The sequence below is a fragment of the Sycon ciliatum genome, chromosome 4, assembly GCF_964019385.1.
Source record: "Sycon ciliatum chromosome 4, ocSycCili1.1, whole genome shotgun sequence".
In the NCBI taxonomy this organism is placed as follows: Eukaryota; Metazoa; Porifera; class Calcarea; order Leucosolenida; family Sycettidae; genus Sycon; species Sycon ciliatum.
The window spans coordinates 32,502,003-32,528,392 of record NC_088646.1 but is presented as its reverse complement, the minus strand read 5'-3'; the positions used below and the strand labels follow the sequence as shown (position 1 = coordinate 32,528,392).

The 26,390-nt window shown below is 49.1% G+C and overlaps 1 protein-coding gene across 4 annotated transcripts in view; it reads right to left on the bottom strand.

Moving 5' to 3' along the window:
• Nucleotides 1-24,937, bottom strand: part of LOC135815710 (uncharacterized) — a 36,510-nt gene extending 11,573 nt beyond the window's left edge. For 3 of the 4 annotated variants that reach the window (XM_065329038.1, XM_065329039.1, XM_065329040.1), the window contains exons 1-22: nt 24,303-24,937; nt 20,028-20,135; nt 19,213-19,290; nt 18,620-18,693; nt 18,100-18,163; nt 17,541-17,580; nt 16,813-16,895; nt 16,166-16,226; nt 15,007-15,097; nt 14,212-14,507; nt 11,288-11,400; nt 9,652-10,534; nt 8,940-9,030; nt 7,871-7,932; nt 7,251-7,299; nt 6,349-6,402; nt 5,743-5,860; nt 5,380-5,485; nt 3,963-4,060; nt 3,451-3,581; nt 2,859-2,942; nt 2,541-2,627 (exon numbers count right to left, since the gene is read on the bottom strand). In XM_065329038.1, coding sequence (XP_065185110.1) covers nt 2,541-2,627; nt 2,859-2,942; nt 3,451-3,581; nt 3,963-4,060; nt 5,380-5,485; nt 5,743-5,860; nt 6,349-6,402; nt 7,251-7,299; nt 7,871-7,932; nt 8,940-9,030; nt 9,652-10,534; nt 11,288-11,400; nt 14,212-14,507; nt 15,007-15,097; nt 16,166-16,226; nt 16,813-16,895; nt 17,541-17,580; nt 18,100-18,163; nt 18,620-18,693; nt 19,213-19,290; nt 20,028-20,135; nt 24,303-24,579 — 3,048 coding nt within the window. In that variant the 5' untranslated portion in view covers nt 24,580-24,937. Of the gene's footprint in view, nt 1-2,540; nt 2,628-2,858; nt 2,943-3,450; nt 3,582-3,962; nt 4,061-5,379; nt 5,486-5,742; nt 5,861-6,348; nt 6,403-7,250; nt 7,300-7,870; nt 7,933-8,939; nt 9,031-9,651; nt 10,535-11,287; nt 11,401-14,211; nt 14,508-15,006; nt 15,098-16,165; nt 16,227-16,812; nt 16,896-17,540; nt 17,581-18,099; nt 18,164-18,619; nt 18,694-19,212; nt 19,291-20,027; nt 20,136-20,537; nt 21,005-24,302 lie in introns of those variants that run through there. The other variant, XM_065329042.1, reaches the window with a different exon arrangement.
• Nucleotides 24,938-26,390: the final 1,453 nt, after the last annotated feature.

Below are 26,390 nucleotides of genomic sequence, written 5' to 3'. Positions count from 1 at the left end.
CTCACACGTGTCCCACCGCCGTTCCTCCGCTTTGCCCGCCAGACTGCGAAGATGTCTGGCCCGATTGGTGATGCCGATGTCGTTGGCGCCGCTGTCGCTGATGATGCCGCCTGGCGTGTCCTAACCCTGGGCGAGATTGCCGCGGCGCAGCAGCAGGACGAGGTGATTCCGGTTGTCGTCGAGGACCTTGTGGCCGGCCATGCTGTCCGTTCGCCGGCATTCCAGCGTGTTCAGCAGCAATTGACCGTCGTGGATGGCGTGCTGATGCGGAGCGTCAAGCTACCCCCTAACGAGGTCATGTCAGTACCAGTCGTGCCGAATGACATCGAAGAGTTCGTTCTTCGGGGTGCCCATCAACAGACTGGCCACGCCTCCTGGGAGGTCATGTGGCGGTTTCTCCGGGGTGTCTGTTACTTCCCCAACATGGCCGAGAAGTGTCAGGACTTCATCCGCCGCTGTCCCCCCTGTACGGCTGCAAACCCTCGTGGTGGCCCCGGTGTGCCACCGACACGACCTGTCTCCGCCAACGGCCCCTGGAGTGTTGTCTCCATCGATACCTTGGAGCTTGGTGTCAGCCGTTCTGGTTACCGCTACGTACTCGTCTGCATCGACCATTTTACCAAGTGGGTCGAAGTTGTCCCGATGAAGCGCCACTGTTCAGCGGAGGTCGCTGCTGCCATGGTCTCTATCTGCTCACGATGGGGCGCGCCTGAGGTTGTGCGTAGCGATAATGGCACTGAGTTCGTCAATGCCATTGTGTCAGCCCTGTTCAAGTCCTTTGGCGTCACGGTCCAGCGGGGCGCTGTTCGACATCCCCAGTCACAAGGTTCTGTGGAACGTTTCAACCGGACGCTGTTGACGATCATCCGCAAGACGCTCGAGGATGATGACGACTGGGAGACTGCCCTCGAGCTTCTGTTGTTCCACTACCGTTCTCGCCCGCACACCGCTACGAAGATTAGCCCGATGGAAGCCATGCACGGCTGGCAGCCTCACCGTCTTCTCATCGAACAAGATTCCACTGAACTGTCCGACAGCGCCTGGGTGGACAAGTTGCAGCGGAAGTCTGCCCGCCTGCGCGATCACCTCGAAGTTGAGCTAGCACGGCTTGACTTCCTCGATGCTCCTGTGCCCGAGTGTCCATACCCCGTTGACACTGCCGTCCTTCTTCGGCGTCCGGAGCGGCATTCGAAGATTCTCACCCCCTTCGAATCTGGATGGCACGTAATCCGCATCATCTCCCCGTCGACAGTCCGTATTGCCACAGCTGATGGTCGCTCCAAGCTGGTGAACGTGGATTTGCTGAAGAGAGATCCACAGGCTCCTGATGCGCATGGCCCTGCCGACGCGCCGGCGGCAGTGGAGGCTGACGACCGGGACCCCGTTGTCCAGCTCGTGTTGCAGACGCCCCCCGTACATGATGCCATGCCTGACACGCCCGTCCATGGCTATGGTTTGCGCGACCGTTCCAGTCTGCAGGTCCCTGGTCGGTTCCGTACGTAACTCACACCGTTGTGTTCATTTACTGCATGTGTCATTCTGGACTTTTTCGTGTGATGGTACATTGCACCATATGCTTTGTGGCTGCTCGTGCCGCATCTATTCTGGTTGCGTGGGTATTCTCTTTTCTATTCGGTTCCGGTATGGTTGCCCTTCACTTGCTGTTTGCCATCTTTTATGTATATCCGTGTGTATGGTCCATCTGCGAGACCGTTGTCTTCTTTCCCGCATTTTGTGTCCCTTCTTTCCACTTTTGTCCCCTTGGAATGTTTCTTTGCCCGTTCACTTTGGTGATACAATTTCCCTGTTACCAGGCGGAGGAGTGTGATAGAGTGGTCCCATGGTAACAGGACTTGGCCAAGCATGCGCATGCTCCAAAGTTGTTGCGCAATGATGTAGTGCCGGTTGTTGTGTTGAGCCCGATTTTGATGGCGGCTGGTATGTAGTCTTTTCCTTTTTGTACTTCCCGTTTCATGTTTGTTCAGTCCTAATAATTATAATATTCCCGTCCTATCCGGTTGTGTTGCTGTGGAGTCCGGGAGGAGAGTTTTCAGTCACAGGGACGATCAGCCAGCCACGACACGTGCAAGTGAACAATTTTCTATGCCAATCAATAGTTTTTGGACTCGGATACTGAGCCAGTAATACATGTAAAAAGGAGAAGAAACACACGAGAACGAGTTATGCAGCAACTATCAGGCTTTTTTACAATAGTTTTTAGGGTCATGTTTCGGTGGAAAGCCAGTTTTTGTGACTCTAGTAGAGTAGATGGGTCAGAAAGATGCCAGGTAGACGAACGTGCCTGGATTGGGGACGTTCGGATCTGGGGAGTTTACCTGCACTGGAATTTGACCATGTATTTATATCCACAAGACATAGAGTGCTCACAAGAGGGGCGTCCCATAGACTATAATTATTACTACATTTCTTAATGTAGCCTATCTATGTCAGACCCCATTATGTCGTGTGTACAGATGTAAGCGATGCAATGTTGACAAGAGGACACCCCTGCCTGGCACACGTGCATGTATGCTACTCACCACACTGTTGGCGAGCTGCAAGTACTTCTTGACCACGCGATACTGCTCGTACAGCGGGCGCATCAACTGCCGCTCGGCCTCAGAACTCTGCGGCGTGGTAAAGATACACACGGGCACAGAATTATATCATAATCATGGAAAGCCCCGTTGCGAACACATCTTACCAGCTGAATTGTTCACTGTGACGTCAACGTAAGCATACAACTGATCTGAGCAAACATCCCAATCAGACTTACTTTTCAACATAAATAGATCATGGGAAGCTGCAAGGCACACATGATTCAGCATTCAGATATAGAACATGCTCGCAAAGCTCACCGGCCGGCCAAACTGGGCTTCGTACTGCAGCAGGCACTTCTGGATGTTCTTCTTCTCTGACAATAGCTGGTCACCGGTCATATCCTGCAAAACAGCGGGAAGAACATGTAGGTGAGTGATGGGCACAGCGTGTAACTGTACACCCACTGGTCAGTACATCGGGAACTCGTGACCTGGCATAAGGCTTAGGGTAGCATGAATGCAGAGAATGGGGTCTTCTGTCCTGGACCACTTTGTGGAAGATCTGATGTCCTCCTCCTCCTCCTCCTCCTCCTCCTCCTCCTCCCCCGGCCTTGGTAAACCGGCTTGGCAGCTTGTGTACAGGTACCCGGGCGTGATGTGTTTGCATCACTGGAGAGTTGCTCTAGCTGAACGCCAGTGCACATGTCATTTGCCTATAGAATGACTGACATACTCTGCTCACCGTCAGTGGTTTTCTATTCACGGTTCTACCAACCTCTTCCCAACCAGTTACATACTTAGCTCACACTGTGTGGCCGGTAAGTGCTGAAGGTTGCAATGCCACAGTTGGACAGCGGCACATGCAGTACTGTGTTAAGTTTTAACCTCCAGCCGAGTATACATCACTTACTTTGAATTCACTGGGCCGGTTTGCCAAGGTCCGCTTCATCGCCAACTTAGAGGTAATGTAGTTCACCACCTTGCAAATCTGCTCCTCTTGCGTATTCGTCGGCGTGCAGCTTGGTCTTGGCCGCCGGGGATCTAAAAGACAGAACATCATAGAGTCGGTCCCAGACATGAGTGACATTGCTGCAAAGAATCGCCGTGACTTTTGACCATCCAGCGACACCAGTCATGAAGCTAGGCGATGCAGTGAAGGTGTGCCACATCAATAATATCTGTGTACAAGTACATTTTCGCAAGTACAAGGCTGGGCTGTGTACTGCTACATGACATGCAAGTACAAGGCTGGGCTGTGTACTGCTACATGACATGCAAGTACAAGGCTGGGCTGTGTACTGCTACATGGCATGCAAGTACAAGGCTGGGCTGTGTACTGCTACATGACATGCAAGTACAAGGCTGGGCTGCTTACTGGTACATATATGTGAATACAAGACTGGGACTTGCTACCAAACTCACCATACTGATTGCCATGAGCCTTGGCAGAAGCACTGCTCCAGCGACCCTTCTTACTGGACATTGATGGGTGGTAATCGCTGTATGCATCCGATGCACTTCTAACAAGCACAGAAGCACAGTGCATGGTTATGTCGTCACCGTACCTACGTGTGCGTACAGGGCATTTGCATGCATGCATGTGTGTGTGTGTGTGTGTGTGTGTGTGTGTGTGTGTGTGTGTGCGTGCGTGCGTGCGCGCGTGTGCAATGTTTTGTATAGATGTGAATGTCGCGCACATGAAAACAAACAATGCTCGTAGCATGTCCATGTCACTGCGTATGGAGTGCAAGCCACAGTCTCTGCACATGCTAAAGCCAGTGGTATCACCTACAACACAGGTGCAATGGCCCCAGCCTACGTCACGGCCCGGCAGGAAGATGACATGAGCCAGGGGAATGCAAAGCAATGTGGGCTTCTCTTCGGAGTTTCCTGGATCAGTAACCCTTGCCGCACAAGGGCTGATTCATGCAAGCAGGCATATGACCTCATTGGTGTGGACCGCACTTGGGGTCAGCAAGTCCAGCCATATATGGCGTACATGTACAGTCCTGCTCAATGCAATCCAGTTGCGTGAGTCAAGTTTGCGCCTTGCACAATTTCGCTGCCCAGTGTTCGCAGGTCTAGGGCTGCACAACGCCCAGCGTGTACTTGAGTGCATTGACTGGATTTCATTGAGCAGCACTGTAGGTCATAAGTCCCATAGGACCTCTAAAACTAGGGGTCAAAACGCATTAGTTTGAGTACTATTGTAGTCAGACATGAGACTCTTAATCTCAGGGTCGTGGGTTCGAGCCCCACGTTGGGCGCCAAATGTAGTCAGACAGAGCCCCCCCCCCCCCCCCCCCGCGACCAGTCAGACAGAGCACCTTGAATGTTCGGGTTAGCACGTAATCTTACTTGGCCTCTTATTACGGATAAGGGGACAAAGGAAAGGTACAGGGTGAAACGACAAGAGTACTAAAAGGCAGAAACCACGAGAGAGAGAATAATTACGGATCTAGCACGAGGAGCTGCGACGACTACAGCCAAAACGGAAGACTGGGACACGGCGCAGGGCCACGAGTTATCAACAAAAAACGGACCCAGGCACGGACACGTAATCTTAGCAGTATCCAGTAACCAGGCAAACACGTGCAGACAGCATGCAGCTACACTACGGACAACACTATGGTCTCGTGTAGTCTCCCTAGTTGTTGCAACATCAACTGGCCAACATGGGCTGCCATCCCACACTGAAGAAGGCAGAAGACCATCAATTGCGTCTACAAGAGCATTTAGCTGCCATGGAAATGCCTCCCCATCACAAGAAAACACTCATCCCGGTCTGAAGCCGGAAGCACTCTAGAACATCATAGTAGCGATGGTCAGTACTGCTTACCGTTGCCCATAGGCAGAGTGCTGCCTTGATCCACTAGAGCGCGGTGTGGAGTTCCTGGACGAGAAGGCCACCTTCGCGCCTGGCTCCTCGTTAGCGGCGCCGGAGTCTGCACCCACACATACGGATGACATGTACTATATTTGGTAAGCACTGAACTGCAGGCTACATTGTAAAGAGACTGTCTGCAATCTAAACAGGAGTGCCATGATTTTCAGGATTATGCAAACGTTTGCGCAAGGCAAACTGAAAAATGAACTACGTGTAGACGGAGAAATCCATTGAAGGATAGGCCTAGTTGACAAGCTGCATTTAAACTGAGTGTGTGCTACAATTCCTAACGTATTAACTTTGAAGTATACTCACCTCTATTGGAATGGCGGCCAGAGGATGACGCAACTTGCCGATTGTACTGAAGCTCACGGAGTAGCTGCAGCAGATCAGCATCTAGCCGAACTTCATCTTGCGTGTCCTGTCGTCGTTTCTGTACAGCAAGGAAGTGAACAAGCAGTGTGCACACATGTACAACATTAGACTGAACATCATACAACAGGCTTGCGTAGGTAGGTTGGTCAAGGAGGAATGCATGCTGACAAGTTGGTGGGAGAGTATGGCAAAGGACAGGAGTCTACTTGTGCAGTGCTCCAGGAACAAGCACTACTGACATGTTTAGGTGGAAAAAGCTAAAATGCAAGAAAAGGTCATAATGTGCTTGACTGGGAAACACTTGCAAGGATTGCTGGCTTCCAGATCCAAAGCCGGTAACCAACCGTGTCAAGCAATACCAACGACTGTATTTTATCACTGTTTCATAGACCCAGCTCATCATCGGCTAAGAATGATCTCTTGTCAACTTGGTGAGCAAAGCCTAACCGTTGGTTCCAGATGAAAGCACATCAGCAATACACTTGAATGTTGGCCGGATCATATCAACTGACTGCTGGACAACTCAACGGAATCATCCGTACTTACCCTCTTGTGCCCAAGGTATCGTCCAGTTTCCTCCGAGTCTCTGCAACTTTCAGACTACAGCATGAAAAGGCACAACATGTATGGTCACGTGGAGCAGGCAGGATAGGCAGGGTTGACCACCGGATAGTCTACGTCTTGCTTGTATTTTGATCAAGCAACATTACCTGCGTTCCTCGCTATTATTTACTCTCCCCCCCCCCTTCCTCCTCCTCCCCTCCTCCCCTCCTCCCCTCCTCATGGTTTTACTGGATTGTGGCGCACTATGTCTGCGTAGATGCCGAGACCTTCAAGGTCGGCAGAGCAGCCTGGCCCCACCACCACTTCTCACGCATATTCGGGAATATAGTGGACTTTTGTATTAAAAAAAACCCAAAAAAACCTGCATCTAACCTAACCTGCGTTCCTCGCTATTATTTACTCTCCCCCCCCCCCTTCCTCCTCCTCCCCTCCTCCCCTCCTCCCCTCCTCATGGTTTTACTGGATTGTGGCGCACTATGTCTGCGTAGATGCCGAGACCTTCAAGGTCGGCAGAGCAGCCTGGCCCCACCACCACTTCTCACGCATATTCGGGAATATAGTGGACTTTTGTATTAAAAAAAACCCAAAAAAACCTGCATCTAACCTAACCTGCAGTACAGTTTTCACTACGGCTGACACCTTAATCTGTTACAACAACATCCTAACAGCACTGGAAGCACACCAATCTATTGCAATATATCCCCTGCTTTTCACCATGCAGATAGTCTTGCTTGCCCAGATTCACCATTCACACATGATAAGAGCGTACATTCAAGCTTCCCAAGGATATCCTTCACCACATGTCCGCAACGGAGTCTTGCTGCTACAGACATGCCCGGTTTGGGCTCTTCCCAACATAGCTGTGGCGTGTAGTACAAACTTACATCGCCGTCATCAGCGAGCTCCAGTGGTGGCAATGACTGCACTTTCCTCCTGAGCACGACACAGCGCAGTACATCCATCAGAGGCAGATTATCAGAGTGCATGACTGTACAAGTAGATATGCGGCAGGGGATGGAATCATGATCGCCACACTACCAATACCATGCTGATCAATGAAATCTGGCCACCGTGAGTCAGCCAGCACCAAGGACTATGCACCCCCCCCCCCCCCCTCCAGGCCTTTAAACAGTGGGCTGTGCTCTGGTGCACAGCGCTAACTGGTTCATGAGCCGAGACTTGATACAGCAAGACTGCTTGTAGATTGTAAATGTGGAGGCAAAACATGCAGGGAAACGCTCCAAAGAGACTGGAACCTTACGCTTCTTTCTATCAGACGTACGCGTGTATGCATGCCCTGGGGTTCCGGTATATGCAACCTAATACCATCATCTCCACCCTCGCGTACCGTACTTGTACTCTAATTCAGCGAAACACTTCAGATTCCGTACCACAGCACAAGCACCTGCGCAAAGTCTGAATTGGTGCCAACACCGAGCTGAAATTTTATTGGACCAGAATTGTGTTCATTTATGCTAGCAGGCTAACCAGTTGCATTACATACCGTTCGATCGATGACACGCGGGGTAGCCTCCGGGCAACAACAGGTGGATACCGGAAGGATGCCTAGGAAAGCATGCGCCCAAGACAAGAAAGGACAGTGACATTACATCACCATGAACTAAACATGGTAAAAATGCCGAACGAGGCAAAAGTGCACTTGAAACAGTCAACCGATGATCAGCCACTTCGAAGCAATAAGTTCCTTCAAAAATGTTTTACTCCTGGCACGTGCCGAGCAGTATCCAAGACCCTTCACAGAGTCAGTCTGCATCATCACTCCTCGAGCTGTCAGTGTCACGAGTTCGGCAGGAAGCATGTTTTCCACGTAGGAGCAACCCACTTCATCACTAATACTGCCGAAGCCGCTACCTCTAACTTCACAGATCAGTTCAGATAATTATTGGATTGGATATGGAATTATGGATGCCTGCAACAGCCTTCACAGCAGACACCTTCCCAAAAATCAGGTAATACAACAGAACCAACATGAGCGGGAGTGCATACCAGGTCCGGGTTCATGATAAACCTAACAACTATATACTTCAGTACTACAAAGGTCAAAAAGAATGGTTACACCAATTATATATACATACGCTGTAACGCTGCATTTCATGCACGTAGCTAAATGCTAAGGCAATCATCAGACAGCAATTGCCTTAGCATTTAGCTACGTGCATGAAACGCAGCGTTACAACGTATGTATATATAATTGGTGGAACCATTCTTTTTGACCTTTGTGGTTAAGCTCCGCCCTTGTGGTGTTGAGCACTGTTGAAACCTGGGTATACCGACTTATGTACTTCAGTACTAGGTAAACAACGCTGATTCTATCAATGTAATGTTCCTGGAGAGTACACAGTTGTTCTCAACAGCTGACATTGGCACTGCTATACGGTACAAATTTACCCCCCCCCCCCCCAATCGACTGTGTAATCCGGGTACAATAGGCACAAGTAGTGAAACACTCCATACTACAATCGGGCACTGCATGGCATGGCAGGCTGCACTGTGACTTGGTGATGCTTGGGATGCATGCTTGGCATAACAGGCACCACCACCATAGTACTCACGGCTCGTGCACTGCCGCGGCGCAGTCCTGCTCGCTTTTCCGCCGACTTAGGCCGATCATCGGTCCTCCTGTCTGCGTCGTCACTTCTGGAGCTAACAGACAGCATGTTGATGAAGGAGTCATAAAATTAAAGGAGTCATAAAATTAATGATGAAGGGTGGTCCTATAAGCCCATTTTGCAATGACTTAATTTGTACCATAAACACCCCACACAGCCATCTGGGCATGGTCGTCTGGGGGTGTTGAACAATGCATTGCTGATCCCAGTGTACTCACATGCATTACTCATGCAACCCATATTTGGCAATGCGCAATGGACTTATTTATATTTTTTCATATGTGACCAAGAGTGCATAACTCCCTAGAGTGTCCATTCGCTTGCACATCTCAGTCTATCCAGTGCTGCGGCGGCTGTGACAGCTAGTGGGTACGGTTTGTCACGTGATGCGCAGATCTGCCGTCGCAGACCCCGTAGACTGGGAATCACACAACCTCGGGCGTTAGTTACTCTTGATGTGCCCCAGCAGTGACAATCTCCACTCCTTGCATTCAGTTCTTCTGAGTGTATTGAAATGGACATGCATATGGACACCAATGAAACGTAGGTTGACTTGATGGTAGAAGTGTGCTCTGCTGATTCAGACACCTATCCTATCCTGGGAGTTGTTGGACAAGCATTCTGAACAAGATTGCAGCGCAGTGTGTGCACATACCTGGACCCACTCCTTGACCGTCTGCTTCTGCTGGGAGTTGAGCGTGCCGGGGAGCCGACTGAGAACGAGTGCGGGGATCTGCGCGGCAGTCGGGGAACGACCTTCTGCTCATTGTGGACCAGCGGGCTGAACTGTTTCCGTGCCGCTCGGGCATCGCTTCTGAGGCTCCGTGCTCGCTGCACGTGGGCACCGGCTGTCAGAGTGATCTCATCGGCTGGGTTGGAGAGCTGATAGTGGAACGAGTCATCTGACGAAGCACCTGCGTATTGCTTGTTCGCTGGCGGTGCCTTCTGCCGGCGGCTGCCTTCCCTGCTGCTACGTGTGAACATGTCCAGGTTTCTGTACCCCACCGAGTCGGGAGTTTCGGACGCAGAGCGAGGAGGTGAGTCTCTATCGCGGCCTGGCCGATACGCTCCAGTCGTCTCCCCGCTGGTTTTGACGGGTGTCCCAGACTCCAAAAGGCGAATGATGTCGTCAAGGAGACTGGACCCGGTAGACGAATAGCCGGGCGAGGAGGTTTCACGCTCCTGTTTAAAACTCCGCTGCGACTCCTGCTGCTGCTGCTGCTGCTGCTGGTGGTGGTCATCTAACCGCCGCTTTGTATCCTCCAAGAAAACGGATGGTATGGCAACACGCGGGCGTCGACTCAAATTCCTGGAGAAGCCAGCAGAGCGGCTTGGAGTTGAATCGTAGAGATCATCAGCGGATATTGATGCATCGGTGTCATCCAAGGCGCCAGCAGTGGTTGTGCTTTGCACAGCCGTCTCCCACCGATCCACGGCATTGCGAACACGGCCAGGCAACACAGCGGAGTAGCGCTGGGGACCCGTTCTTGCCGATCTCCATGGCGACACGTCAATGTCTATTGGGCCGATGCTTGCCGCTGCCAGTTGCAATGCACGGACACGCATATACATAACACACATACACACACGGACATACATACATACAAACGTACACACAAACATACATACATGCATACACACATACACAATGTTGAACGGGGATTTTACCTTTCCACAAATACACACACACCACATAGAAAATAGTCTAGGGAAGACTACTGCTCTTCACATAGCAGGTACTCTAATATTCAAAAATTCACTAATACTTCAATCTAGTCCTGTGCATATTCAGAAGTGGGCAAAACACCAGACTGTACACAAAAAAATGAAAAATCTGTCACAAAGAACTTCATATCCACAGAAATGCCTTTCAGCTCCACTATAAGCAGCTCTTGTGAACTCAGGACGCACACGGCTGCCTACAGGGGTATTCCATTACACTGCTGGTACAAGGTGCCAATTCAAACATACCACTGGGCTACAGCGGTGGGTCTGTATTGTTGCCAGGAGTGGTCGGCGTCTGCCAAGAAACCATCGTGTATATTCTAGCACTGTAATCAATATTCCAGTACATCATGTATATCATATTCAAAAATGTGCATAGTGCTAAGACCCCCCCCCCCCTTACAAGTTACAAGTAAGGTGGAACAGAATTCTATTGCAACTTAGAGTTTCACGTTTGCGTGATCATCAGGCAAAATTAATTAGGTGTGAACAGAGAGGACTTCATAGTGGAAGATCCAGCTCAAATGGCGGAGTGGTTGACCAGTGAGAGATGCATTTGTGTTTACCTTCCCTGTTCGACCCAGCAGTACTTGATACGCTACTTCCTGGCTGGTAGTTATAGGGTAGAGGGGACAGCTTGTCGTAGTAACTGGCGCAGCTGGAGTTGCTGTTAACACCACTGGAGAAGAACACAGAAGTACAGTATTTACAAGAAATTTACATAGGATATGTAGACGATCGCTACAGTTCGAGTCTTGCTAATTCTCCCAAGCTTTGCATATGCATAATGGGTCGATTGAATCGTTTTTTATGCATTTACCGTAAAGTACCGCCAGAGCGCCCCCACCATCTCGTCCTTTCGTGGTCGTATTGTGGAGGTGGTGTCCTGTCTGTAGGTCACACGACACGAACCTTGTACACACATTACACGTTGTGCAGTCAATCCGTACTCAATTTACCTTCGACCGGACACGAAATCCACACAAAAGCCTGCTAAGTGTGACCTTAGTACACTAAGGTTCTCACACCGTACAAACTTTGTTGCACTCTGCCATACGATTTTCCTTTCCCTGGCTGTAAAATCAAGGTGGGGCGCTCTCGCAAGACGGGGCGCTCTGCCGGTACTTTGCGGTAATAAACCTTTATCATGGAAAGCAAGATTGTGCCTTCTGAGCTAATTAATGTTTTTGAGAAGAACATCATTTGTAGTATCATTGTAATTTATTATTCTTTTATTCCAAGATGGCGTGACGCCAATAAGGATGATTGATAAGTGCGATAGAACTGGTACTAGCCAGAAACAGCTAGATGGAAATCAACCGGGGAGGCAAGAAGCAATGGATCATGAAAAATCAGCGGGGGCAATAACGTTAGCAGGGGTGATCGAGATAGTTAAGTACACATTCGAGATATCAGAAACCAGGGGGATGCGCGGAGCAGGAACAGGTACTGCTCAAAAGAAGACTGGATGCATTGTTTCGGAAAGAATTTCTACGAGGTTGGGTTGTGATGTCGATAGGGAGTGAGTTGTAGAGGGTGAGGGCACTGTTGATGGGGGAATCTCGATGCCTGTTTGTGTGTGCGTGTCAGATGGAGTAGGTCCTTGTCTGTCGAAGGGTGTATGGTTTGTGTTGACGTTGTGGTGCACGATGTGGCTGTTGCAGGTGTGGTGGGGAGGTTTGGTGGTGGATGTCCCATGCTAGTAGGACTTGTTTACTGACAAGGAGTCGTGAGCTAAGGGTGGGGAGCTTTGCATGATGGAGGAGGGACCTGTGGTGAACTGGTGCAAAGAGGGGAATCCGAAGGCAGATGCGTATAGCACGGCGTTGAATTCTCTCCAGTGTGTCCCGCTGTTGCTGTGTGGTGTTGGAGAGGGCAAGGCTGCCATATTCGAGAACGGGTCGGATGTAGGTCGTGTATATTAACTAGTGTTGAAACGAATAATCGAATAATCGAATAATTTAGAATATTCGTGGGGTGAACGAATAATCGAATAGTCGTAGGAATTATCAGAAATCGAAAAAAAAAAAAAAAAAAAAAAAAAAAAAAAAAAAAAAAACGATCTATGCTCGGTGCTGACCCTACTGATATTTGTACTGCGTAGATCTGCTCGTAGTATTTCTTCTCAATCTCTTCTCCTCCAAGTTTTAATCTCCTATCGGTATCTAGTAATACTTCTGTTCTTTCCATACGAGGGAAACATGGATGCAGTGAAGATCCAATTACGCTCGACCAAGACCCTATGCAGAGCTGGGTCAGGCGTTGCACACTCTGGGGGGTTATGTACTCTTGGCGGTACAGGTTAACCGGTTTTGCACCTCCACATAACAAAATCCGATAATCAGCAAACATTTTTTTTAAACTGCTTAAAAAGTGCTGAAAAAGTGTTGAAAAATGCCATCATGCGTATGATAGAATATAGATTATTCGTTCGATGGAGGGCGAAATTATTCGATAGATTATTCGTTCGAAGAATCCGTGTTCGGTTTAAACACTAATATTAACAATAGGCTGGACGCGTTCATTGTGCCACGTGTCTTGTGGAGTTGGTGTAGTAGTTTTTTGGCTTTGTTGGTGGTTTCTATGATGTGTTGGGTCCATGGTATTGGTATGGTATGGTATTGATTTATTTGAATTTGGTATCTCAACAGTACAATGTACAACTAAGATCCGAATGACATACATACATAAACATAAAAGTGGAGTAGGTGCTACAGCTGATCATTTTATCGCAGGTTGTGGGACTAAACTAATACCAGTATGCAAGTACGCAAGAAATAAAAGCTGAATAAATACGACTGCATGACATTGGAGAAAAGCACCAAGTAGAGCAAAACAAAGCGACCCCATCGCATATCGTCTTGGAGTGTAACACCAAGGTGCCTATGTTGGTGGACCTGCTGCAGCCGAGTCGAGTGGAGCGTGATGTGGACGGTATGTTGGGGTTGGAAGGAAAGGACGACGGTTTTCGTGGTGTTGACGAGGAGATGCCAATCCTTCAACCATCGTCCTGCTGCGTCCACGGCACGTTGGAGGAATGCAGCTGACAAATCCCTCGTGTAATGAGTCGCGATGAGTGCCGTGTCATCGACGAACTGGCTGCATTTGGTGTGGGAGTTTGTACATGCTGGGGGGAGGTCGATCGTGTACACCAGGAAAAGAAGAGGCCCCAGGACAGAGCCCTGGGGTACTCCAGCTGGAATGGCTTTCCATGATAACAAAGCGGAGCCAACCTTGACGTGTTGTCGGCGGCGAGTCAGGTAGCTTGTAAGCCAGGTAAGGGCAATGCCACGGACACCAAGGTGCTCGAGTTTGGCCAGGAGGCCAGCATGCCAGACTCGGTCAAAAGCCTTTGATAAGTCAAAATCTGGCTTCTCTCGCTCATTTCATATGTTTAGTTGTTATCTTTTTTAATTTGCTTCTTCGGTGTTCATTTGTGTACTGTATGCAATGAGGGTAGGACCTACACTTAAATAGCAGTCAGTCTCACCAGAGGTTTGGGTGATTGACATGATACTCCATAGCCGGCGGTCGGGAGTTGGACATGGTGGAGTGTTGCGAGGCCTGGCGGTGGACGGACTGGCGACGGGACGCTGCAGTCTCGCCGTGCCATATGTCAGATGTTCGACTAAGGCGCTGCTGCTGCTGTTGCTGCTGCTGCAGTCGCCGGCTGCTGCTATCAGCAAGGCAGGACCGCTCTGCCAGCAATACAGAGTCAGCACTGGCCGGTCGTGGCTCGTCCAAGCTATCGCATGATGATGTGGGTACACTGGACAAGTTCAACTCCTACGCAGGGTGCGAGAGACATCATGTGTAAACGAGTATAGCAGCTCATAATCATCTGCTCTGGGTATATATCAGAGTAGCATTATACAGCATACACCAACGCAATGGAGTGGTATCCAACAATGATACTCCACTGGAATATTGCACTGCACACAGTCCACGCAGAAGAGATTTGTGAAGCACTCATACTTATATTCACCACTAGTATAACAATAATAAAACATGCATCACCATACAGTCTAGACATCCGTGCACTGGGAAGACCTTTACACACTACACACTCTAAAACAAGTAGTCACATTACGAAGAGTCAACGGACTCCACGTTACGACCTGGCTGTGATAAAGGTGGGCCAGTCAACTGGTACACCAGAAAGTGGAGAGCCATTGCTACATGGGTGATATTCTGATATTCATGCGTGCACGTTCGAAGCCAGCGGTGACAGACGTAGCAGTAAAAGACAAGTCTTGAAGCACTAACTTGTAAACAGGGCACTCACCGTGAATATGTCTCCGTGGTACATGATGAACTTCTCCACAATGTGATTCGTGTAGGTTTGCTCTTTCAGACCTTCCAGGCCTCCCGAACACCTTCAGAAGCAATATAGTTATGAAGCAGAATCGCAATGTGCATACAGCACCAGTGAGGCCTTTTAAGACTGACACACATGACTCCTCACCTGCTCCCCTCCTCCCTCACTGCCTTTTTCCACTTGCTTCATACCCCGGTAGATTAGCCTGAACGTTACAGTTGCCTGCTGGCCCTGCCGCTAGCAACATAGGTGTATTCATGCTACGACCTGTATACTCACTATTCGTATTTCCCGCTCGTTCCCCTTGGCAATGAGAGCCACTCACATAGAAGAGCGCATGCTCCGGTTCTGTTCTAGCTGTCTTGAGTTGTCAGTGTCCTGTTCTCCTTCTTGTCTACACTCTTGTACTTGCATAATTCAATACATAAAACCCTTGTGTTTTGGTGTGAGGGGACTTCATTAGCCGGGAGCGGCTAACACTGGTGGCAGCGGTGGGATTCGAACCCACGCCTCCGGAGAGACTGCAACATCATCTTCCTCTCCCTAGTCAGGTGTGAGGAAACTCAGCCTGGCTCTAAACAGTACTGTATGGTGCTACCTGCTGCTGACACATGGTGTCATCTCCCTTCCTTTTCTTCTTTTGTTAATGCTATTTTCCGTGGTTGTATTTACCCTCCCTTTCTTGTATTGGCTATGTATTATTATGTGTCATGATGTGGAGACGATAAATAAAAATAAATAAATAAATAAAAACAGATATTGGAGCACTCTTTGAATAGCCAGGTATTAGTACCCACTGGTTTGTTTGAACTGACATGTTCTGAAACCATGTATGCAGCCATGCCTGTGGAAAACAGATCAAGCAGGCGTGGCTCCTTATAAATCCGCATGGGTCTTTCAACAACCCCGGCTCGAAAGTACTTCAAAATATCACTAATAGCATCAGCAATTGATGCCAATTATACACAAAGTGTCCATGAGTTCATGTGTGTTGGTGCTCTGCATGGGGCAAGGAAAGGGTATTAATGTGAAGCTGCTCCTTGACAGCCATTTTTCTATTCCCCTGGAAAGCGAAGCCACAAATTCAAACAACACGACATGTAAACTTATCAGTGTGACTGCTTACCGAAACAGATTGGGTCCAAACACAATACCCAGAGCCTTTGCAGTCATCTTTGTTGTGTCCACTGCACAAAATACAATGAATGCAAATGGCCATGGCAACATCTCTTGTGTGTTGGCACATCATCATGTAGTCAAAAAGTGGGGGACAAACCTCCAATCATCCTTTGATTTGGCATTCAAACATAACTAAAGTATACGCATCAAGTCGGGTTGTCAGAGTGCCGGTGGTGCCGGGGAGATATTCGGACCTGATCAGAAGCACAATGCATGTACTGTTTACACAATAACAGCAAGATATGCCAGCAGCAGGCCTCGGGTGGACACACCCGCACTGCCTTGAACAAGGGCTCCGTGTAGTCATGTCTGCATTCACAGTTCACCCAGCTTAGCTGTTGTATGTAGAATGGTGATCTCAGCAGGTGGACAATTTTCAGAGAGATTTCCAGGGGCATCGCTTTTAAAAGGTTTATTTAAAAGATCCTACTCAAAGCCACATCTTAGCTATAATGGGTTTAGAAGGTTTGTTCAACTAAACAATTTTTTTCATACACCGTCGTAATAGCCCTTGCACTGTTCAACTAGAACTCAACAAAGGAATACATTTTCTCCGCCAGGCATTGGCTCTTTGACTAGCCCGAGTCGACTTACCATGGTCCGCGACGGTGCGTAGAAAACCGCACAGGTACACCAGGAGGTCTCTCTCCGCGTCCGGAATGGCATTGACCAGCTCCCTATGCAGGAGAGTGTATGCATGGTGGACAAGCACAACCAAGTACAACAGGGCGGATATGTACGTATACCACTGGGATTTCAGGTGGGCCGGCCAAATGGAATACGTAACCGGAAACTAACAGCATTGACGAAAGTACCCGTTGTGCACGAATTTGGTCCGGTCAACTTTTTTAAAATACGGTTCAGCAATGGCCAGGGCGGCCGGACCGGGTGCTACACTACTAACGGCCCTCCACACATAGGCATCATGCATTGCAGTGCATTCAGGGCCCGGCAGTAGACCAACCCAACCGAGCACACACATGGCAATCATGGCACAGCTATTAAATACAAGACTATAATTCTTAGTGGCACAAACTGCTATAACCACTTTAATGAAAATCAATATCATCTGGAATGACTATGATACTGTCTTCACCGTACACGATCAAATCAACGGAACGGCAATCAGAGCAATTTTGTCATTGACTGGGATCTCACGGTTCAGAGCAAGAAGTGCGCTGCTTTACTAGAAACCAATGCAGGACCAAAATTGTCTATGTCTATGTCTGTGTCTATGTCTATGGTGATGATGAACTGATTACAGGAGCTCAGTAGGCTCCCTGGTTTGGCTATAGCCCTGAGCTTCATGGAAGTATCCTTACCGTAGCTCCCAGACGCATTGCTCGACATTCTGCTCATTGTCTGCACACAGCAATATAGCAACATGCAGCGTTTTAACATGTGCTTTTTGTATGAACCAGTAGTGCTGAGCTTACTGAAATGGTAATGCAGATTAGCATCCATCACACGTTTGCTGCAGCAACTGTTATAGCTATAGACTAATGAGCAACTTCAATGTGCAGTACTGCCTAATGAAATCCTATCGCATGAGTAGGTACCCGTCTGCCACTATGCAGCCATTGACCTGCGAACACTGGCACGTGAACTGGTGCAGGGCGCGAACTTGACTGACGTGATCGGATTTCATTAAGTTGCACTGGATGAACACTTGAGGGAAAGGCAAAAGCAATATCACACTTCTAACATTTGGTAGTCACCACTGCCTGCTCATTCCAATTTCCTGTGGCATAACGTGTTGCCTTGTGTGTGTGTGGGCGGGGGGATGTGACTTAATCCCCTGCAACTACTACAGTGTAGATTCTGATGTTGGGAAACCTAAGGACCTACACTTTCTCTACCAAAAAACAGTGCTTTCCCTACCTGCTTGTGCCCGAATGAACATTGCATGTACAGATGTGGGTATAACAGCCTCCGGTAGTTCTCTCTGCACCGAGTGACAATGGAACACGTACACATGTGCACACAAATAAACACACACACACACACACACACACACACACACACACACACACACACACAGAGTGCATTTTTATCGTTATCTGCATGCAAACATTAGCACCCGGGATACGTTTCAGTGCCACACATCTGTTCTTCGTTCCGTGCTACACAACGCAACAAAAATACCCAGACCCATTCTAATTCCATTCTTCATTTATAACAGAAGTGCGGCCACTTCTATGGTCCCACATAAGCACCCCACCCTCCTAGTATGAATTCCTGCAAGTACAAAATACAGTAGTAGATCACCATGGTCAAAGGGTCAGTTAGCTTATGTATTCATTTCACCTAGCCATGCGGCCAGGGAATTGAGGCCAATATGGCCCGGGGAGGGGGCGATAGCCCGCTTGGCGTGGAAGGCAGTCGATCAACTATCACCTACCAGAAACATCTTCAGAATGCTGGCCACCGCAGCCATATCGTCCTGGTAGGGCGAGAAATCAATTGGGCAGCCACCTACAGGAACAGTAGAACCAGTACATTGTGTACACCAACTAACTTAACCAATCTTCAGTACTCGGACGCTCCACTGCAGCCAATCAATCATGTCTCCAACGCCTTCCCAACCAAGGTCTTCCACGGCAATTGCAATTAAATTAGTCTCCAAATTTCGCAGTTATGGCTTCATCAGCTGGGAATATTACAAGTAAATTAACCTACTTTTAAAAATATATATTCATTAGCTTCATTTTCATTAGCTTCAGGGAGTTTAAATTAAAAGGGGAAAAGAAGTCTAAAGAGAAAACTGGCTCACGGTCAATACCAGAACTCGAACCAGCTGCATGGGACAGACATATTCATTGTTTTCAAAAATACCGGACTTCAGGAACACCGTCCCCCATGCCATCAAAATATATGGTCTTGAATTCTTAAGTGCTGGATTCTCTCTCCCCCCCCCCCCCCTCTGGGACGGATAATCCTAAAACTTGCCCGTGCTCTACATAACCGGCAATTTCCCTTGGACTGATTCCTTACGTGTTTCAAGGGCGGCCCTGATCTTCTCAATAATACGCACATTGCCACTGACACGGAACAAGCCTTCTTCCTTGAGACCTGACACAGTAGACGAGCAAGATTAAAGGCAGAGGGCAGCATGTCAAATTGGTACCGGCATCGCGAGGCACGTACGTGTGACCCCACATGCACATAAGCTGAGCGGTAATGAGCGGGGGATTGGTGGAACATAGTGCACTTTCCGATGGTACCCACCCTAGGACTGCACACTGCGGCGCAAGGTGCCAACTGGCTGGTGAGGTCGCATTTCATCGAGCTACGCTATAACACAACTGCAGTTCATGTACATGGTATGGGATCAAGAGCTTCAAATGCCCCTGTGAAGACGTATTCCAGCCTCAACATCACTGCATGCAACACATTGTAATATTGGTATGACCCAAAGACCCCTACCTTCACACAGGGGGAGTGCGCCTTAACCTGCTACAGTGCTCCGAGGGCAGTGCCTGTGGTGGTAAAATTGCAGTACGCCAGAGCTCTTGTGGATCCCTGCTTTTTAACCTCTTTATGTGGAAGCTGTTAATCAGCCCCCCCCCCCCCCCCCCCTCTCTCTCCCCAGCAAGCACACGAACTTCCGAAGTGTCCCAGACTCTCTCTCCCTCTCTCTCTCTCTCTCTCTCTCTCTCTCTCTCTCTCTCTCTCTCTCTCTCTCTCTCTCTCTCTCTCTCTCTCTCTCACACACACACACACACACACACACACACACACACACACACACACACACACACACACACACACACACACACACACACACACACACACACTATCTCTCTCACCATAGCTGCTTAGGAAGGTAACAATGTCGCTGACCAAGTAGGGCACCTGAGCATTGGCTTCTAGGACCAACTGAGCTAGTGGTATACCAAACACTTTGCTTTCGCAACCTGCAGAGACAGAAGCAAAGAATCATACCATTGCTGAGCACGCTACTCGATTACCATCACTGTATGTAAGTTTACCCGACGGTCAGATAATTGTTACAATGTACATGTAAAATGAAATATCTCAATCAAAAAGAGAGCATCTCTCACTTGTCTATCGTGCACCGCAATAGGATTATTCTAGGTGCGAGTGGGCTAATGTTACCCTGCCTCATTGTTCTGTTTCTATTTTCATTTCATGACACTCCTTGTCACCATTCTCATCAACATAGCATTGCCTATCGCTACACCATTGCTGCATGTGATCCTATCTTGTAAGTACCGTAATTAATAATAACTGTTATTATGATTTGTATCATGCAGAGATTTAATCACTACACGAGCAGGCCTTGATGTGATTGGTACCTTGGCTGCGACCTGGGATACATCTGTAGGCTGCAAAACCAGACCGGTTGACAGCAGGGTTGCAGGCTACCAGGGGCACGCAGCGGCCCAGTCTCCTCCACCATGGCGGCTCAGAGTCAGAGTACGAGTCCCTGCTGAAGTCTGGCTCCCATGGCACGCCAGGGCTGCATGCACTACACCTGCTCCTGGGCCGTTTGAACACCATGGCCATGCATTGGTGATGACTAGCAAAAGAACCGGAAATCCAGACTGCCAACAGCACCAAGTGCTCTTTGCTGACTTCTGTAGCTTCTGATCTCCAGGTTCGGTCAGAGGAAGGGTAAACTACTGTGCAATAGCCTAGCTGAAATACCACCTGAACTACGTAAGCTGCAATGGTTGTCAATAGGGAATCCTGCCATTCTGTCCTGCCCTGTCAATGCAGAGAAAGGACGGATCGGAATGGCAGGGCTAGATAGTATACAGAGTAGCAGCAACTACTGAGTCCGTGTTCTTTCTTTTTTAGCCCCTTGGTGTTGTTCGCTTGTAGGTTTCTCAGTTGTGTAATGCGCACTACAACATTCGATGTAGCACTGCATTGCAATAGCACCGATGTGTGACCGTGGGTAGCGACAGAATGCAGATAACATTGTGCACAATGTGTACTAATGCTACACTCTAGCTGTAAACAGTGACCTCAGGCACGAACAGGAGTGAGCGTCTCAAGGGAACGTAGTTGCCCGAGGTGACACTGACAGCGTGGTGGAATTGCTACATGAGAGATTTCTCTGTGACTCTTCCTCTCCTCAGCACCTTGTTACGCACTGTAGCCGGAAATAGCATGTGCACTTTCCAGGTGTAGCTTGCTGTCAGTGCTGGGGCTGTACTACCATGGCATGAACGGCTTTATCCACTGGACCAGCATACAGTCATGTATCTAGAGGGTCAGCCTACTATTAGTACCACCATGTGTTTTATACGAATGTAACCTTTAGCTTCAGCAATCAGGAGAAATGCCAACTAGGGTATGTAGTCAGTCACACAGACCATCTGATAGCAAGTGTCTGCATCTGCCAGGATCCGGACCGGACTGAGCCCCATGCATGATGTGCACAACTCCCTGGTCTGCGCAATGAGATGGTGGTGGCATAGTGCACAACCAGTGCCTGTAGTGTGTTTTGTGCACATGTACATCTTTGTGTCGGTGTGTGTGTGTGTGTGTGTGTGGTGTGTGTGTGTGTGTGTGTGTGTGTGTGTGTGTGTGTGTGTGTGTGTGTGTGTGTATGTGTGTGTTGTGTTGAGGGATTCGCTGGCCAGAAAAAAGCCACTTCATAGCTGTGTGGTGTAGACCAGGCTGAATAATGGCGGTCAATTCTTCTGCCTTGCAAGCTGTTGAATGGTGCAATCCCAGCACGAGTTGCTATGGCTTCTGCTGTAGCATCGCTATCATCGCCTCCGGCGATGGGCGTCAAGTGGTCAAATGGTGTGTTGTGTGTGTGTGTGCGCGTGCGCGCACGCGTGTGTGTGTCTGTGAATGCGTGTGTGTACATGTGTGTGTGTGTGTGTGTGGTGTGTGTATGTGTGTGTGTGTGTGTGTGTGTGCGCGTGTGTGTGTATGTGTGTGGTGTGTGTGTGTGTGTGTGTTTTGGCTCGGAGAAAATGTAGCCAAGTCCAGCAACATCTCCACAATACCGCCAGGCGCAGGCATGGGTCACACAGATCACAACATTCAGTCTTTGCATCCTATCTTGTACAGGACATACATTATTATGTACACAACCAGGGAGTAGTACATTACCGGTATTGTACTACTCCCTGTACACAACCTTGAGTTTGAAACACAAACCGTGGCAATATTAATTTTATAGACTAACTTTTACACACAAGCGGAAAAACCGTCAGAGATCAAATTCCATTACACAGTGTTTCACCGTTCAAACAACGGATCATCCATCTGATGATCCGTTGCTTCGGATCATCCATCTGATGATCCGTTGCTTGAACGGTGAAACACTGTGTAATGGAATTTGATCTCTGACGGTTTTTCCGCTTGTGTGTGATGAAGCTCTGCCTCGCTTGCATTGAGCGCTCTCCGCAGTTTGAGACCATTCCCTTGTAATTCAATATTGTGTAGACTAACTTTTAAAAAGTCACTCTAGTCTACATACAAGACATGGCCATGGCGTTGCTGGACTACTATTAGAGAACTAATAATTTTATTACTTAGAATCTGATGTTTATGGTCGCCTGATGTACTGTGGCGCAAACAACTGCATAATTATTATTGGGGGGGGGGGGGGGGGGGGGGCGGTAACTGGCTGCAGATCCACCACAGCCACAGGCCAGGATGATGTCTTGATGATGATCGATGGCCATGGCCGGCCAGGCGTGCGCCTCAAAAATGCCATCAACAAACATAACGATGCAATCTTTATGTAGCCTGCGCATACTATAGTGCTCGCCACACAAGCAGGTACATTGTGCAATCACAATGCGGTCATGGGCCATTACATATTACCTGACACACCTTTTTTCTGCCGACTAGTCGAATACCTAAGTCCTTCACGGCTTCATGTACCACCTTCACATGCATGTACATGCCATGGGCATGGCGTTGAACAGTAACAGTTGTGCTCGCTCACTCTAAGCCGCTCTTCCAGCAAAAACAGGCAGAAATCGATCGGCAAAATGAAGCGACAGCACAAAGCGCAGCATGCAGAACTAGACAGGCGCGTCACACGTAAAGTCTTTCGCGATCAGATCACCCAGACCTTGCAAGCTTGTTGAACAAAGAAACACGCTCCTCCGCTCCTCCGCGCCGTGGCTTTACCCTTGGTACTTTTACTTTTAGCAAACTTTCTGTTGTACGAGTATCTCTCTATTCGATCCAATGAATCTCGCCTGCCTGAGAATTTTATTCCGTCGCGCTAGCGCATCGTCCATAGAGCCCGCCCGATAGTCTTGGTAGTTCGCTGCTTGGCATACTACTACTAGTACTAGTACTAGTCTACGATCAGAAGTGTTTTTTTGGAAATACTGCACCCGGAATGCACTGCAACATGATCGATGATTCACCGAGCCGCCGATCACATGGCAATGTAGTACTACTAGTAGTAGATAGAAGCAATGATTGCAATGCTACATTCGAATTTCGGGCACTGTACTCGTGCTGGTGAGCGTGATCAGTCATCGTTGTGGGGACTTGAACTGCTGCTTCGAAATGAAGGTGATCGTGATGGTGATTCTAGCAAGAGGACGTTGTTATGTACTCTTGGTTCTGCAATGTACTAAGTACCCTGGTAACAAACTAGATAAGAACGTTTCGAAGAGTTCGCACGCACATAATCATTACTCGACGGAAAAAGACGAGGAAGAAGACATGGACGAGTAATATGCGCGCGCAGCCAAGGTCAAAGGTTCAACTGTTACCTCTTCAAGCCGCGCCAGTGCAGCAGTTGTCTCGCAGATGACGAGTGAGGTCAAAGGGGGCATCGTCACACTCATAGTCATATTCAGAGTGACCAGGTGACAGAGCCTAGCCAGGGTAGGGTCCAGACCAGGGAGTCGTATAAACTCGCTGGTCCAGACATGCAGCATAGGGTAGCACTGAAGCCATGAAGGACTGGTGATCATGGTGATCGTTACGTACCGGTATTCAATTCACGTAAGTAATGAATTGTATTCTACCTGATTTGACCACGCACAGTGGCATGAAAAACCTAGCTTATGAACTGTACATGTAACACTTAGTTATGTGCGTAAGCCGTAAGGAGCGCCTATCTTTACCTTTTCCCAAGCTATGGATGCTAGCCAGCGATTGTCGTTGATCATAGCTCAATCTTCTTCGCGGGTTGCTTGCCTTCTTCCGCTTGTGTCTCCATGGAGTGCCAGGCAAGGTGCGATATGCACTCTCCCATTGCTTGGACCAGTCGAAATTACGGAGCAGGCCCAAACCTTTGCTGGCGCGTTCTTTTTCCTGAGTCTTGCCACTGGGTGTGACAGGTTGACTGATATCCGCCTTGGTCAGCTTTGACGACGACCTATTTAGATATCCACGAGGCATAGCTGCTTTCTGCTGTCCGTCTGTAGGATGGCAATGCAGCCCTGACCTGGTGAAGTTGGTCTACTCGCTCTGGTGCTCAAACAGCACGAATGCAAATCAACCGACTCGAGAGGAAGTCGGCTGTGTAGATTGACGGAGATGGTCGGCCACGCACGGTCAGTTTCTGTTGAAACTGGGCAGACCTTGAAAGATTTGTGGTCGCTACTTGCTAAAAGACGTGGCGTGGCGCGGAGAGGCCGTATGGACAACCCCTTTGGTCCTAGTCAAACGCAAGAATGGAAGATGGACTCCCTGGCTGGTGTGACTATCCGCCTAGTTCAAGTGAGCTTTATCTCACTCTCTCACTCGCTGTGCATGCCCGGCCCTGGTGGTGTTGTTGTTGATCTTCGCCGGCGAGCGATGATTTCGTGCTCGGTGATGCTGCTGAGGCTCGAGCTCCAGTCATCCTGCGCATTACCAATAGACCCGCGAGCGCATAATCGTATCCTGCAGCAGGCATGTGCAGCCAGCCTAGTTCGAAGGTCACAGTATCACATCGCGACCATCGCACAGTATCACGTCACAGTGGTTACGTCGTTGTTCACTTGTGCTTGTATGGTCAGTGCATGCCGCCACGCCAAGCAGCTAGGCGGCCCGAGTGCACCATAGTTAGGTAAGGAATGTGTCAATGACAATAATAATCATTATCGGTTTTCACTTCAGAAATTCTGCTCCTTCGGTACAAGTCATGTAGTGGAGTTCCCTGTTGAGAAATCCATTGCTATATGTACGTACACAGTTGTGCCAGCACCGCAGAGCTGGGTGAAATTCGCCTTATGTACTGGATTTCAGTTCTGCAATCTGTGCAGCACCCGACTTACCTGACTGTACTCTGTAGTACTAGACATGTACAATCACTGCCTCTGTGTATTGAACAATCATTGTAGATCTATTCAGGCTGGATTTTACCTGGCACTTTTGACTGACTCTGTGCAACTACTGTTGTGTGTGTGTGGGGGGGGGGGGGGGGTGTATGGGTGTGTGTGGTGTCACGTGTGTGTGTGTGTGTGTGTGTGTGTGTGTGTGTGTGTGTGTGTGTGTGTGTGTGTGTGTGTGTGTGTGTGTGTGTGTGTGTGTGTGTGTGTGACCACAACGGCATGACTGCTTTTGTTCGGGTGGATGGCAAGCTGACTGTCCCAATAACTGTGCGGAATGGATTGCGTCAGGGCTGCACTCTCGCACCAATGCTCTTCAATTTGTACTTCTCTGCCGTCGTTGCCAGTTGGAGGTCCAGTTGTCCGGACGCTGGCATATCCTTTCGATATAAAGTCGGGAGGAAGCGAGTTGGTGACCGAACAGCGAAGGGCAAGCTCCTGGCATCAACGGTCACAGAATCCCAGTTTGCTGACGACGCTGCACTCTACGCAACATCTCGGCCTGCCTTCGAAGCGATGACTTCCAGCTTCATCACATGTGCAAGCAGCTGGGGCCTAACGGTCAGTGTGAGAAAGACCAAGGGTATGGCTGTGGGTGAGTCTGCTGATCGCCGTGACGTTGTTGTTGGAGCAGACACGATTGAGGTGGTGGACCAATTCACCTACCTTGGCAGTGTGCTCTCCTCGGATGGTCTTGCCTGTGCTGATGTCCGCTCTCGCCTTGCGAAAGCCTCAGCTGTGTTCGGAGCCCTCAAAGCTCCTGTCTTTGATAACAAGACCCTGTCGCTTCACAGCAAGAGGCGTGTCTATGAGGCTGTCGTCCTCACGACCCTCTTGTATGGTGCGGAGACGCGGACCACCAAGGCAGGCCACCTCCAGAAGCTAAACACGTTTCAC